Genomic DNA, 12,551 nt, shown 5'->3' on the forward strand with positions numbered 1-12,551 from the left:
ACAAAAACCTACAGTTAAGTATCAGCTCGGCTGTGTCCAAGGTAGACCAGAAGTGACCTCACTGAAGAAGGGCAGGATTTGGCGGTGGATGAATTTCCAGCCTCCTGGCCCCTGGCCCGTGGTGGGAGGATTCTGAGCGGGTCTGCACACTCTCAGAGTGCCCGGCACCACAGACTCCCCATTGCCACGGCGGGGACCTGCTCCTTGACCCCCTTGGCCGGTTCACCAACCTCGCTCCGTTGCCGGGATGGCCTCACAGATGATCCTACCCTCGCCTGGGGTCCGCTTCGGGGAGGAACCAATCCCGCACCCCCTCTCCGTCCAGGGCTCAGTGAAGAGTGAGTCTCCTCCCTACTTGCAGCTCAGTCTGCACGTCCACCTCTCCGTCTCCCTCTCTACAGCGCCTTCCAGCGCGTCTGGGTCTCGGTCTTCCCCGTTTGGAAGAGCGAGACGACCCGCCACCGACCGCACTGCGGCCAGCGCGACCAGCCCCGCAAAGGCGTCAGCCGCGGGCGTCGCTGGCTCCTCCGGGCCGCAGGGGGCGCTGTGGGGCGGGGGCAGGCTCGTGTCCCAGCGTGCACCGCGTGGGGGCTGGGTCTGCGGGGTGGGCGGGGCGGGAGGCCGCGCGCCGAGGGAGGTTCCGCGGGGTCGCCGGGCGCTCGGCGTCTCTAGGGCTGGGGCCGGGCCCTCGGCAGGGGCCCGGCGGGAGCGCGAAGGGCCATGGCCGAGCCGGCTCCGGTAAGAGGGACCGCGGAGGATGCGGGCTGCGTAGAGATTCGTCCCTGTCGCGGTCTGGAGTGGGGTCCCGAGTCGGGGAGTGAGGCGGCGGGGGGCTGTCGGTGACCCGTGACTGAGCTCCGAGCCCCTGGCCGGTGAAGGCGCCGTGTAGGTGCTCCAGTTGTTCTGCAGTTGAGCCGGAAGAAAGGGGCCAAGTCGAGAAATCCAGGGTCTTTACCGGTCGTCCCCTCAGGTCACCCGCTTTTTCCCGCCCTGTGTCGGGGCTCTTTGAACGTCGTGGTTTCTCTTGGGCTCTCGTTCTGTGCTCTGCTGGTGAATGTGGCCTCAGCGAACGTCAGCTGTATAAACGGATGAAAAAAGTCACGGGAAGGGAGAGTGGGCCTGAGAGGACCGGAGACTGCTGCCTCTCGGAAATGAGAGAAAATGTGAAACCAGTTGGGGTTGTTAATGGAAAATGTGAACACTGGTTTTAGAGTTTGAAACGCATATCCTGAGCTTAATCCAGGAAACTGTTAAATTCAGTTAAGTATAATCTGCTTACCTATGCAAGTTTTCCTTCTACCCTTCCTGAAATTTCGTATCTAATAATCTTACTAAAGTAATGCATTTTCCCTTCTGCTTCTCACCCCCTCCCGAAACAGGTACAGGATACAGGGAACCTTTCTGGACTGTACTCTCTTTGCAACTTCCTATGAGTCTGTAATTATTTCAAAATAAAAAGTTTTTTAAAAAGTCTTGCGTAGCAATAACTGCTTGCTGCTAAGTAAAGGATCCCTCTCTAGATGGTCCATGTGCTCAAAGGTCTGCTAGTCATTCATTCACTATGTGGGTCCAATAGACTTCTGTGACCCCTTTATTACATTGTTCATGGCACCATCCAGAGAGAAGGAGACTTTAGTATAGTTTCTTCTTGTCTCTTAAAGACATGGACATTGGAAGACAGTAGCTTGAAAGTGAAAATGTATGTATGTACGGTTTGTGATTCCAGGTAAGGATGACATTTGATGATGTGGCCTTATATTTTTCGGAGCAAGAGTGGGAGATCCTGGAGAAGTGGCAGAAGGAAATGTATCAGCAAGTGATGAAGACCAATTATGAGACTCTTGATTCCCTGGGTAAGCTGGGCTTCAAGGGAATCATTTTGGGGGAACCTGCCTAATACCAATAGGATTTCTGCTCTGTATTAGCTATTGGCTGGCTGAATATAATTCTATGCTTAATTTACACTCAGAATATGTCCTTAACTTCCTATTATGGCCTGGGAATATTTAACTTGTCCCTTTTTATCTAGTGGTATCTGCACCGCTCAGTCTTATCAATTCTGCAGTCTCTTTCACACAAACCCTCCCTTGTTTCTCCTACAGTTAAAATTATTAAATAATCAATTCGTCTCTCTCTCTTTTTTTTAAGTGTACTCTTTTATTTTTTAACTGATACTTTGATGCCTGCTTATGTTGCCTAAATAGGATGAATTTTCTATCCTCATAAGATCTGGGAAAATTGTTCCCTGGTAGAGGGAGAAAGAGCAGTGGGGATAGGACATTTAGGTATCCCTAGAGAAATACTCAGGGAGCAGATTTGAAGAGAAATTTGTGGAGATTATACCTTGCTGTTTATCCAACTTGCTTGAATTCATTCTTGTATCATTAAAACCATTTCTGTTTTCATTTTTTTTTTTTTTTTTTTTTAAAGATTTATTTATTTATTTATTTGAGAGAGAGAGAATGAGAGAGCAAGCACATGAGAGGGGGGAGGGTCAGAGGGAGAAGCAGACTCCCTGCCGAGCAGGGAGCCCGATGCGGGACTCGATCCAGGGACTCCAGGATCATGACCTGAGCCGAAGGCAGTCGCTTAACCAACTGAGCCACCCAGGCGCCCCCTGTTTTCATTTTAATAGCTGATCTCAGTGTAGCCTGTGGCATTCTCTCCTTCCTTTGGGGTTTATAAACCTCTCCCATCTGAGATACGAAGGACAAGATGAGTCCATTGTGTGAAATCGGGGGAAGAGAATTCTAAGCAGAGGAAGGACTAGTGCAGAAGTTCAGGGGTTGGAATGTATGTGCTCAGTGTGTGGTGGGAGCCACGGGGAGGCTGCTGGAGCACATGTGTAGAAGGCTAGGAGAAGGGGACAGTGGTACACCAAATGAGAAAAGGGCCTCTAGGATTTTATTCTAGACGAAAGGAAGATAAGATGATGAGAGGATTTACACAGGAGTAACATGTCAAAATTTGTTTTAACAATTAATTACTTGGGGGCACCTGGGTGGCTCAGTCGTTAAGCGTCTGCCTTCAGCTTGGGTCATGATCCCAGCGTCCTGGGATTGAGCCCCGCGTCGGGCTCCCTGCTCGGCGGGAAGCCTGCTTCTCCCTCTCCCATTCCCCCTGCTTGTGTTCCCTCTTTCGCTGTGTTTCTCTCTGTCAAATAAATAAAATCTTTAAAAAAAAAACAATTACTTGAATTGCTATGTGGAGAATGAATAGCAGTGCACAGCAATGAAAAGAAGGACACCAGCCAAGAATCTCAGCAGGGAGGCGCCTGGGTGGCTCAGTCGTTGCGTGTCTGCCTTCGGCTCGGGTCATGATCCCAGGGTCCTGGGATGGAGTCCCGTGTTGGGCTTTCTGCTCAGTGGGAAGTCTGCTTCTCCCTCTCCCACTCCCCCTGCTTGTATTCCCTCTCTCGCTGTGTCTCTCTCTGTCAAATAAATAAAATCTTAAAAAAAAAAAAAAAAAAGAATCTCAGCAGGGCAGGTGAGGCTTTATGGCAGCTGAACCAGGTAGTTAGTAATGCAAAGAGAAGTAGATGGGCTCTGGATATCTTTTGGAGGTAGCATTTGAGAGTTTGCTGGTGGATTGGATATGGAGCCTCAGGGTGAAAGAAAAATCAACTAGATTTTTGGCTCAAGTATGTTGAAGGCAATGGCTTTATTCACTGACAGGACGAAGCTTGGGGAGAGAGCCTTAAGTTTGAGATGCTTATTAGATATTTATATGGAAATACATATAATTGGGTATGCGAGACCAGAATTTCAAGTGAAGATCAGGACTGGATTCACAAATCTAGTGTTTTAAACCTGAGGGCTACATGGGATCATCTAGGGAGAAATGTAGATAGGACAGAGCACCGGGACACCTCAACTTTTGGAGTTTAGGCTAAGCAGTCTGAGGCCAGTAAGGTACAAGAAACTAGAGCCATGTGCTAATCCAGTGTTGAGTTTGGAGTTATAATAACTAGTGTCCGTGGCCTTGGAAAATCCAGTGTGATTTTCCCACATTTTAAAACCCAAAGGGCATTATTTACAAATTCTTTTCTTTTTTTTAAGATTTTATTTATTTATTTTTTTTTTTGAGAGAGAGAGAGCACAAGCAGGGGGAGGGGCAGAGGGAGAGGGAGAAGCAGACTCCCCACTGAGTGGGGAGCCCGATGCGGGACTCGATCCTGGACCCTGGGATCATGACCTGAGCTGAAGGCAGACGTTTAACAGACTGAGCCACCCAGGCACGCTACAAATGATTTTCTTTACAGGACATCCAGATATCAGCCCCACAGATTAGGATTCAGCAGGTCCAGCCTCAGGCCCAGGAATCTACATTTTTAACGCTACTACATAGTATCCGTTGCATCTTCTAAAATCACTCCATTGCCTTATAACCACCCTCCTTCCCTTCATGCTTATGTCATTAGACACATTACTCTCTCCCCCTTCATAATCGCTGTCATTGAAGAACTTCCTGGTTCCTTCACTGTACCTCAGTAGTTAATTTCCTTGGATGTCTAGTCAGAGGTATTTAGTGATCGGGCTCCCTTCTTGACCCCCTGTGATTTTGCTTTTTATTGTTCTCATAATGATCATTTGTTAATGCTTTCTGCCCGGATCTGTTGTTAAAAATCATCGCCCTTCGGCGCCTGGGTGGCTCAGTCGTTAAGCGTCTGCCTTCAGCTCAGGTCATGATCCCAGGGTCCTGGGATCGAGTCCCACATCTGGCTCCCTGCTCGGCGGGAAGCCTGCTTCTCCCTCTCCCGCTCCCCCTGCTTGTGTTCCCTCTCTTGCTGTCTCTCTCTCTGTTAACAAATAAATAAAATCTTAAAAAAAAAAAAATCATCGCCCTTAACTTCTCTGTTTCCTTTAATTTTGTGAAATATTGCAGAGGACGTTTAAGCTAAACAGTTTTGGTTAGGTTATATTTTATTGTCATTCATGTAATTTCAAGGGTTTCAATTTTTTTGACCTAACTTTGATGATGTATCTTCAGGAATCAAAGTTAACTGTGAAAATCACGTTTAGTGAAGTACTCAGGTAAACCCAGACTGAGTCTATGTGGTCTCTCTTTGCAGGTGGCGTTTTTTCCAAGCCAGATTTGATCTCCTGGATAGAACAAGGGAGAATGCTGTTAATCAGAGACCAGGGGCCCTTGGAGAAAAACATGACACTTAGCCCTTCTACTGATGAGCAGTGGGACTTGCAGAAGACTGGAAAGTTGGCGTATTTTGGTGAGTATGATGGATTTAGGGTCAGGACTCATTTCATTTTCCTGAATCTTTCTGGATAGGCAGCTGGACATAGCGAATAAGAAACATTGTTTTGTTGGAGAATGTTAGGTTTTTTTATTCAAGTGGGAAACAAACATAAGAATGTATTACTTTTTATAAAGAGGGAAGTTGTGTATGTTTTATTAAAAAAAAAAAAATTATGACCCTGGAAAGAAGTATCTGTAAAAGAGCAAGTAAAGGACCCTCTTGTCAAGTCCTGAGGAACAACCACCTTCTCCATCACACCATTGTGTCCATTTGAATAGAGAGAAATGGAAAAGTGTCCAATTTGGTATAACGTATTATTTTTTATTGTACAGATTTTTAGAACTTGGGCTTTTTTTTAAGTTCCTTTTGAAGGATTCCTTTTTGAATTCCTTTTATCATAAGGAAAACATTGGAAACACTTTATAACACTTTAGATACTTAAAGGAATAGGTCATTTTTTAGACTATGCTAATGTTTTATTAAGTGGAGATCTTCTAAGTCCCTGGAAGTCAAAGGATTCTCGTGAAGAGGAGGGGATTTGAACCCAGGGATGTATGGTTAGGTCCATCAAAAGAATAAAAGAATTCCCAAGGACTTTATTTCATTGCCACCGTCTCTTATTTCATTCATCTAATGAGTATTGAGTCCCTACCATGTTCATAGGACTGTCAGTTATTACTTAGGCTGGGGGTGGGATGGAGAGATCTATATATCTATATGTATATTCTCCTATAGGAGTTTATTGTCTTACTGACCTGACATGGCAGTTAAGTTAGTCGATTATATTGAACTGTTGGACTAGTCATCTATAAAATGGGACTGTATACAATTTAATAAAATAGTAAGTGGCAGTGGTAGTAGTGCTATAGGGATTTAGAGGAGAGTGAGTGGAGTAGAGATAGCAGTTTCCCAGGAGGACTTCTAAGGAATTAGGATTTAAATAGCAAAGAATGGGCAGATTTGGTTAGACAGAGATCAGCAGGGGTCACACATGAGCTGAGGCTCAGAGGTGGGAACAAGCCTATTGTATTTAGAAAATGTATAGCTGAATGTTACTCTTGGGATGGTATGGGAGATAGAGAAGGGGAAACATAAATTAATGCCAGTTTATCTGAGGCTAGGAATGCCAAGGTGGAAGTTTGACTTCATCCTATAGAAAGGGAGGACCTAGAAAGGTTTCTGAATAACAAAGAATGGACAACTTTAGTGGCTATCCCTAGAAAGTAATGTTCCCTTCGTGCCAGGTGGCACTCACCCAGTAATCACAACTGCTTCTCTGCCTGGCATAAATAGTAAGTGATAAGAAATAGGATTCAAGGAGACAGGTAAGTATGATCTAGACATCAGCTGTGGAGCGCTAACTTACTAAATGACATCACCCGGTTGGAAACATAATCTGTGTTGTTGTTAAGATGACCACAGAGCATAATCAGAGTCCTTCTCTGGGGACAGCCCCACCCTTCCTGACAGGTGAATTTTCCTCCTGTGTTAAGAGACTTAAAAAAGGAGAACCCCAGGACCCAGTTCAACAGGTGGGAGAAAAAGCAGTTCTGAGATATAGAGGCTCCAGTGAGCATCTGAAATTGTTCTCTCCAGTTTTTGTGGGTGAGAATAAGGTGCTAACTCAGCTCCCCGTTTCCTGTCCTTGTGGCTTTTACTTTGGGAACAGCACTGACTGGGCTTATATTAATACCTTTCTTATAATGCAGAGTTCTTGGAAAAGGGAATTATCTCCATAGTGTTCTTTGTGAATTTAGTCAATTGCCATTTGACATTCCTAAAAAAGATACCTATTAGCATTTCTTCCAGAAAGCTTTTCCTGAAATTTGTGGTAGAAGGGGCAAGAATATGACCCAAAGCCTTATTTAACAGATTTAAGGAAATAAAATGGTCATATTCTCAGACTAACTCATCTTTATTTTCTTTCAACTTCTGCTTAGCCTCTGAGGGTCATCCATAAGTTCACAAGATATATTTGCCTGCAATTTTTTTTCCCCACACTAAGCCATTTCTTAACACATAACAGAAGGATTTACATATCAAAGTTAAATATAATTTACCTGTGGCAGGGAGATGCACAGAGTTATCAAAATCAATCAGATTCCTTTTCCTGTGCTGTTAGAGATGTGAACACAATTCTTGACCCCACCATAGCACAGACACATTACTGGTAAGGGTGGGTCTTCTTTTTTTCTCTCCAGGTGACCAAGGAACTCTCAGGGCAAAAGAGGAGGAAGGCCATTTAAATGGTCTCCTAAAGCAGGGTTCATGTGCTACCTTACCAGGGGAGGAAAGAAAGATCTTATCAGATCAAAGAGCCACCTTACAGCATCCAAGTCTCCAAGAAATAGGGATTGTACATAAAAACCTCGACCTTAGAGCATCTAATCAGGATAAGAGCAATCCATGGCATAAGCTGGTAGATACTCCAGGTCACTTGGAAATTCCACCAGGACCAAGATTTTATTCCTGCTTTGTCTGTGGGAAGGTCTTTCAGCTAAACAGGGACTTGGTAAAGCACAAAAGAAACCACGCTAAGAGCCAGCCCTGTAAATATTCAAAGCACAAAAACAAATCCAGAGGGAACCCTGAACTCAGGTGGAACCGGATGATCCTGTGTAAGAAGAAGCGTTTCCAGTGTGGCAAGTGTGAGAAGAGCTACTATCTCAAATGCAGCCTGATGACTCACCACCAGGTTGTTCACACGGGGCAGCGGCCCTTTCCGTGCCCTGAATGTGACAAGACCTTCCAGTGTGAAGCCACATTGAAGAAGCATCTGTGTTTGCACAAAAGGGAGAAACCATTTTCCTGTGAGCAGTGTGGCAAGGGTTTCACTGAGCAATGCAAGCTCACTGAGCACCTCAGGGTGCACACTGGGGAGAAGCCTTTCCAATGTCCAGAGTGTAACAGAAGCTTCCGCCAGCAGAGAAGTTTGAAGGCCCATCTTTGCCAACACAATGAGAAGAAGCCCTTCCATTGTCCAGAATGTGGCAGAAGCTTCTCCCGGAAGGCTGCCATGAAGGCCCACCAGAGGATACACAGTGGAGAGAAGCCATTTTCTTGTGACGAATGTGGTAGGAAATTCACACACAAGACGAAACTCACTGAACATATCAGAGTTCATACGGGAGAGAAGCCCTTCCAGTGTCCCGAGTGTAAGAAAAGTTTCCGCCTAAAGAGGAGCCTAAAAGCCCATCTGTTTCAGCACAGTGGGAAGAAACCCTTCCAGTGTCCAGAGTGTGACAGGAGCTTCTCTTGGAAGAATGCCATGAAGGCCCACCAGCGTTTACATAGTGAGGAGAAGCCATTCTCCTGTGGGGAGTGTGGCAAGAGGTTCACCCGGCCCTCTAAGCTCACTCGCCATAGCAGAGTCCACAACAGGCAAAAGGAATTCTCCTGTGACGAGTGCAAAAAGACCTTTCCTCGGCAGTCGAGGCTCACGGAGCACCTCAAGGTCCACACCAAAGAAAAGCCATTCTCCTGTTCTGAGTGCAGCCGGAGCTTCAGCCGACACTCGCACCTCACTGAGCACATGAGACTTCACAGTGGGGAGGAGCCTTTCCAGTGTCCTGAGTGTGACAAGAGCTTTTTCTGGAAGGCCTCCATGAAATTCCACCAGCGGATACACAGGGGCGAGAAGCCCTTTGCATGTGGCGAGTGTGGTAAGACCTATACTCAGCAGTCTCAGCTCACTGAACATAAGAGAATCCACAGTGGAGAGAAACCCTTCCAGTGTCCTGAGTGCAATAAAAGTTTCCGTCTCAAAGGAAATTTGAAAAGCCACCTGCTCCAGCACAGTGACAAAAAGCCATTCTCCTGTGTTAAATGTGGCAAAAGTTTCACTCAGCAGTACAGGCTCACTGAACACATTCGAGTCCATAGTGGTGAGAAGCCCTTCCAGTGTCCCGAGTGTGACAAGAGCTACTGCATAAGGGGAAGTTTGAAGGTCCACTTGCATACGCATAGTGGAGAGAAGCCCTTCAGGTGCTCTGAATGTGGCAAGGGGTTCCTCCAGAAGAGAAGTTTGAAGACCCATCTGCACCATCACAGAGGGGAGAGGCCTTTTTCTTGTGATGAATGTGGAAGGAGCTTTACGTACATGGGGGCACTCAACACCCATGTTGCGGTACATGCCAGGGAAAAGCCCTTCAGTGTCTAGGTCAAGCCGCGCAGAAAGGAAGCGGCGACAGCTTTTAGGCGGAGCTAGCAGCTCTTGGATCCATGGCATAAGCTGGATAAGGAATTCACAAAACGCTGACCTCAGATACACCGGCCAGCTGCAGAGCAGGCAGGGCGGCGTGACGGCTCCTTTACGAAGATTCCAAATAATCCAGACGTAAAAAAAGAGGCATCTCCCCTCTGTAGTCCCCATGGGCAAGGCCTGCCAGTCATGGAAGGAACATTTTCTTTCTGCTCCCTATTACCAGGCCTCCTCATTTAAATTTGTGTTGAGATTTTCAGTTTTCTCATAGTGAATTTTCATTTTCTCTCACGTGGTGAGAGAGCATCTGCGTCTCGGGAGGATTTCTCTCTATTGCCAAAAATAAATGTCATCTACCATCTCCTTTGTTAACAATGGCACACATAAGTGTCATTTCCCTCTGGATTAATTTAAATCATCTAAAAGCCCACCATTGCGAGTAACAAGCAATGACTTGTATCTAACCCCTCTGCATTTCAATAGTGTATGTCAATTCTCCAAGAAACATACTTGCCTTAATATTGGGGTCTCTTAGGTAAATACCAAAGGAAAAAATACTGCCAGTCCAAGACATCACTCCATTTTTTGTTCTATGGCTTAATCTATCATTATAAGGTGATTTTCCAGCCTGTTCTAGCAAACCTTCATCTGTCTCTTGGACTGTCAATCTTTTAACATCATTCCTACAAAAATGTATAGATTTGCTTCCTTAGGGAATCCTTGGGGTCTATGTAAATTTTCCATTTTTGTAGTACATGGTGGTCGTGGATTACCTGAATCAGCTGGATCCAAGGGCACCCTACAAATCAGTGTTTATACAAAAAGGATAAGTGCCACCTCTGGTTGGTACGTTCCTGTAGGCGCAAGCCTCTCGGTGAGTCAGTGTGCCTTTGTGCAAAGAAAAAGACACTTTCCGTAACCTGTGCCGGGGCGCGTGTGGGCTGGATGTCAGCCTTGGCTGGCCTCTTCACCAGCGTACCTCAGGACAACTCTGTGCCTGCTTGGGATACATGTTGAAAATGCAGGCCCTGGGGACCCTCCCCAGATGTACTGAGTGACAGTCTTCTCAAGTGAACTTGTTTGAAAAGTTTCAGAACATTTGATCTAGTGAGTGGAGAAACTGGAGGCAGGAAAGCTCTGTTTGAAAGCATTCTAGTCAGTCATCCTGTGCAGTTGAGGTTAGGCCTTTTCCTTTAAGCCTTTTCTGTCCTCCATTTTGTAATAAAGCTTCTTGTGATAAAAGTTTCATATATTATGGGTGTATTAGCTCAGGCTGCTATAAGAAAATGCTACAGACTAGGGGGCTTAAACCACAGAAACTTATCTTCTTACAGTTCTGAAGGCTAAAAGTCCCAAGATCAAGGTGCCAGCAGGGTTGGTATCTGATGAGAACTGGTTCCCTGGTCCTCATATGACTTTTTCTCTGGGTACAGGGTGGGGGCGGGGGGATCTCCGGTGTTTCTTCCTCTTACTAGAAGGACACCAATCCTATTGGATTAGGGCCCCAACCCTATGACCTCATTTAGCCTTAACTAATTAATATTGGAGAACCTGGTGATGTGCACTAGACCTGAGCAAAGTGAATGAGGAAGCACAGAGATTAGGAGTGCTGTGCTTTCCTAAATGGAAAAAAAATACCAAGAGTGGGGAAGAAGCAACTCCCCCCAAAAAAACTAACAGCTAGCTGTATGTGTCTGCCCATCTCTCCCCTGAGCCACAGCTTGTGTAGTAATGTCATGTGTTATCTCTTAGGTGCTGATGACTTTCAAATCTACAAGTCCATATCCATAGTTCAGCTTCCTCCCGAGTATTTCTGACTTCCACAGGCATCTCAAACACAAAATGCCCAGAATAAGACTCCTCATCCATATCAACCCTCCCTCTGCACCTCTTCCTTACACTCTCTTGTATTTCCCACCTCTAAAGTTATACTAACTAATCCCCAAAGCTGTAAATCTGATAATGATCCTGGGTTTTCCTACACCCAACCTGTCTCCTAAATTCCTCCCAAACGCCCTTCTTTATCTCTACCATCACCACTAACTTAAGCCAACTTTTAAAAAATTTTAGTGTTTTTATTAACGGTTTTTTCCTGCAGTGGATTCATCACCCTTGTAACAGATTGGTCTTCCTAAAATGCAACTCGGTTATTCTCAAAAAATATTTTTAGAAGTCTCCGATTTTATTATAAATGGAAACTCTAACATGACATTAGGAAAAAACCTCCGAGCTGACCCAGACCTGCCTTTTCAGCTTAAGCTTGTTACTTATTCACCATATGAACTTCACTTTTACCAAATGACTCTTATCTTTCCCAAGTGCATCATATTCTCATGACTGCTCCCTCATCTTCCTAACTCCTTGTTCCACCATTCAGTCTCAACACCGGGAACATTTGAGGTATGTGCACAATGTCAGCACATCCTCTAAATACCTTTCTCTAATAGCACTCTTTGCATTCAGCTGTAACCTGCCTGCTTCCCTCATAGACTGAACCCCTGCCAGGGCAGGGATTTGATCTTGCTTTTGCATTTTCTCTATCCAGATCAAGCTCTTCTGTGGCTTAATACTTGGATCTGTGATATACCCACTAACACAGGGTGGGGTAGGGGTGAAGGAGCACTGAACTACATAGGACTTGATTATGGACTTGAGGGTTCTAGGGAATCAGGTAGACACAATTGCAAAACAGCTAGAAGGAATAGTTGGATGTGCACATGTTCTCACGTATACACAGAAACTCTACCCACTCCCTTCTAAATGATCCTGTAGACTGTAATTCCAAAACCCATTAGGAGATCTAAGTTTAAGTGAGCCAACAAAACAAAATCAGAAGATGAATTCACTCCATATAAATTTAAAGATTTTTATTTATTTGACAGAGAGAGACAGCGAGAGCAGGAACACAAGCAGCGGGAGTGGGAGAGGGAGAAATAGGCTTCCCCCCGAGGAGGGAGCCCGATGCGGGGCTCGATCCCAGGACTCTGGGATCATGACCTGAGCCGAAGGCAGACGCTTAACGACTGAGCCACCCAGGCGCCCACTCCATATAAATTTAAAATAATAGAGACATCTGGAAGATATCTTAAAATCAGT

At 45.5% G+C, this 12,551-nt stretch overlaps 1 protein-coding gene across 1 annotated transcript; it reads left to right on the forward strand.

The window, feature by feature from the left end:
* Window positions 1–625: 625 nt before the first annotated feature.
* Window positions 626–12,299, forward strand: ZNF425 (zinc finger protein 425). Its single transcript, XM_032401379.1, has 4 exons — window positions 626–738; window positions 1,727–1,853; window positions 5,072–5,227; window positions 7,456–12,299. The coding sequence occupies exons 1-4, from the start codon at window positions 721–723 to the stop codon at window positions 9,411–9,413; spliced, it is 2,259 nt and encodes a 752-aa protein (XP_032257270.1). The 5' UTR covers window positions 626–720; the 3' UTR covers window positions 9,414–12,299.
* Window positions 12,300–12,551: the final 252 nt, after the last annotated feature.

This window comes from Phoca vitulina, unplaced genomic scaffold, assembly GCF_004348235.1.
Source record: "Phoca vitulina isolate PV1807 unplaced genomic scaffold, GSC_HSeal_1.0 scaffold4, whole genome shotgun sequence".
NCBI lineage: Eukaryota > Metazoa > Chordata > Mammalia > Carnivora > Phocidae > Phoca > Phoca vitulina.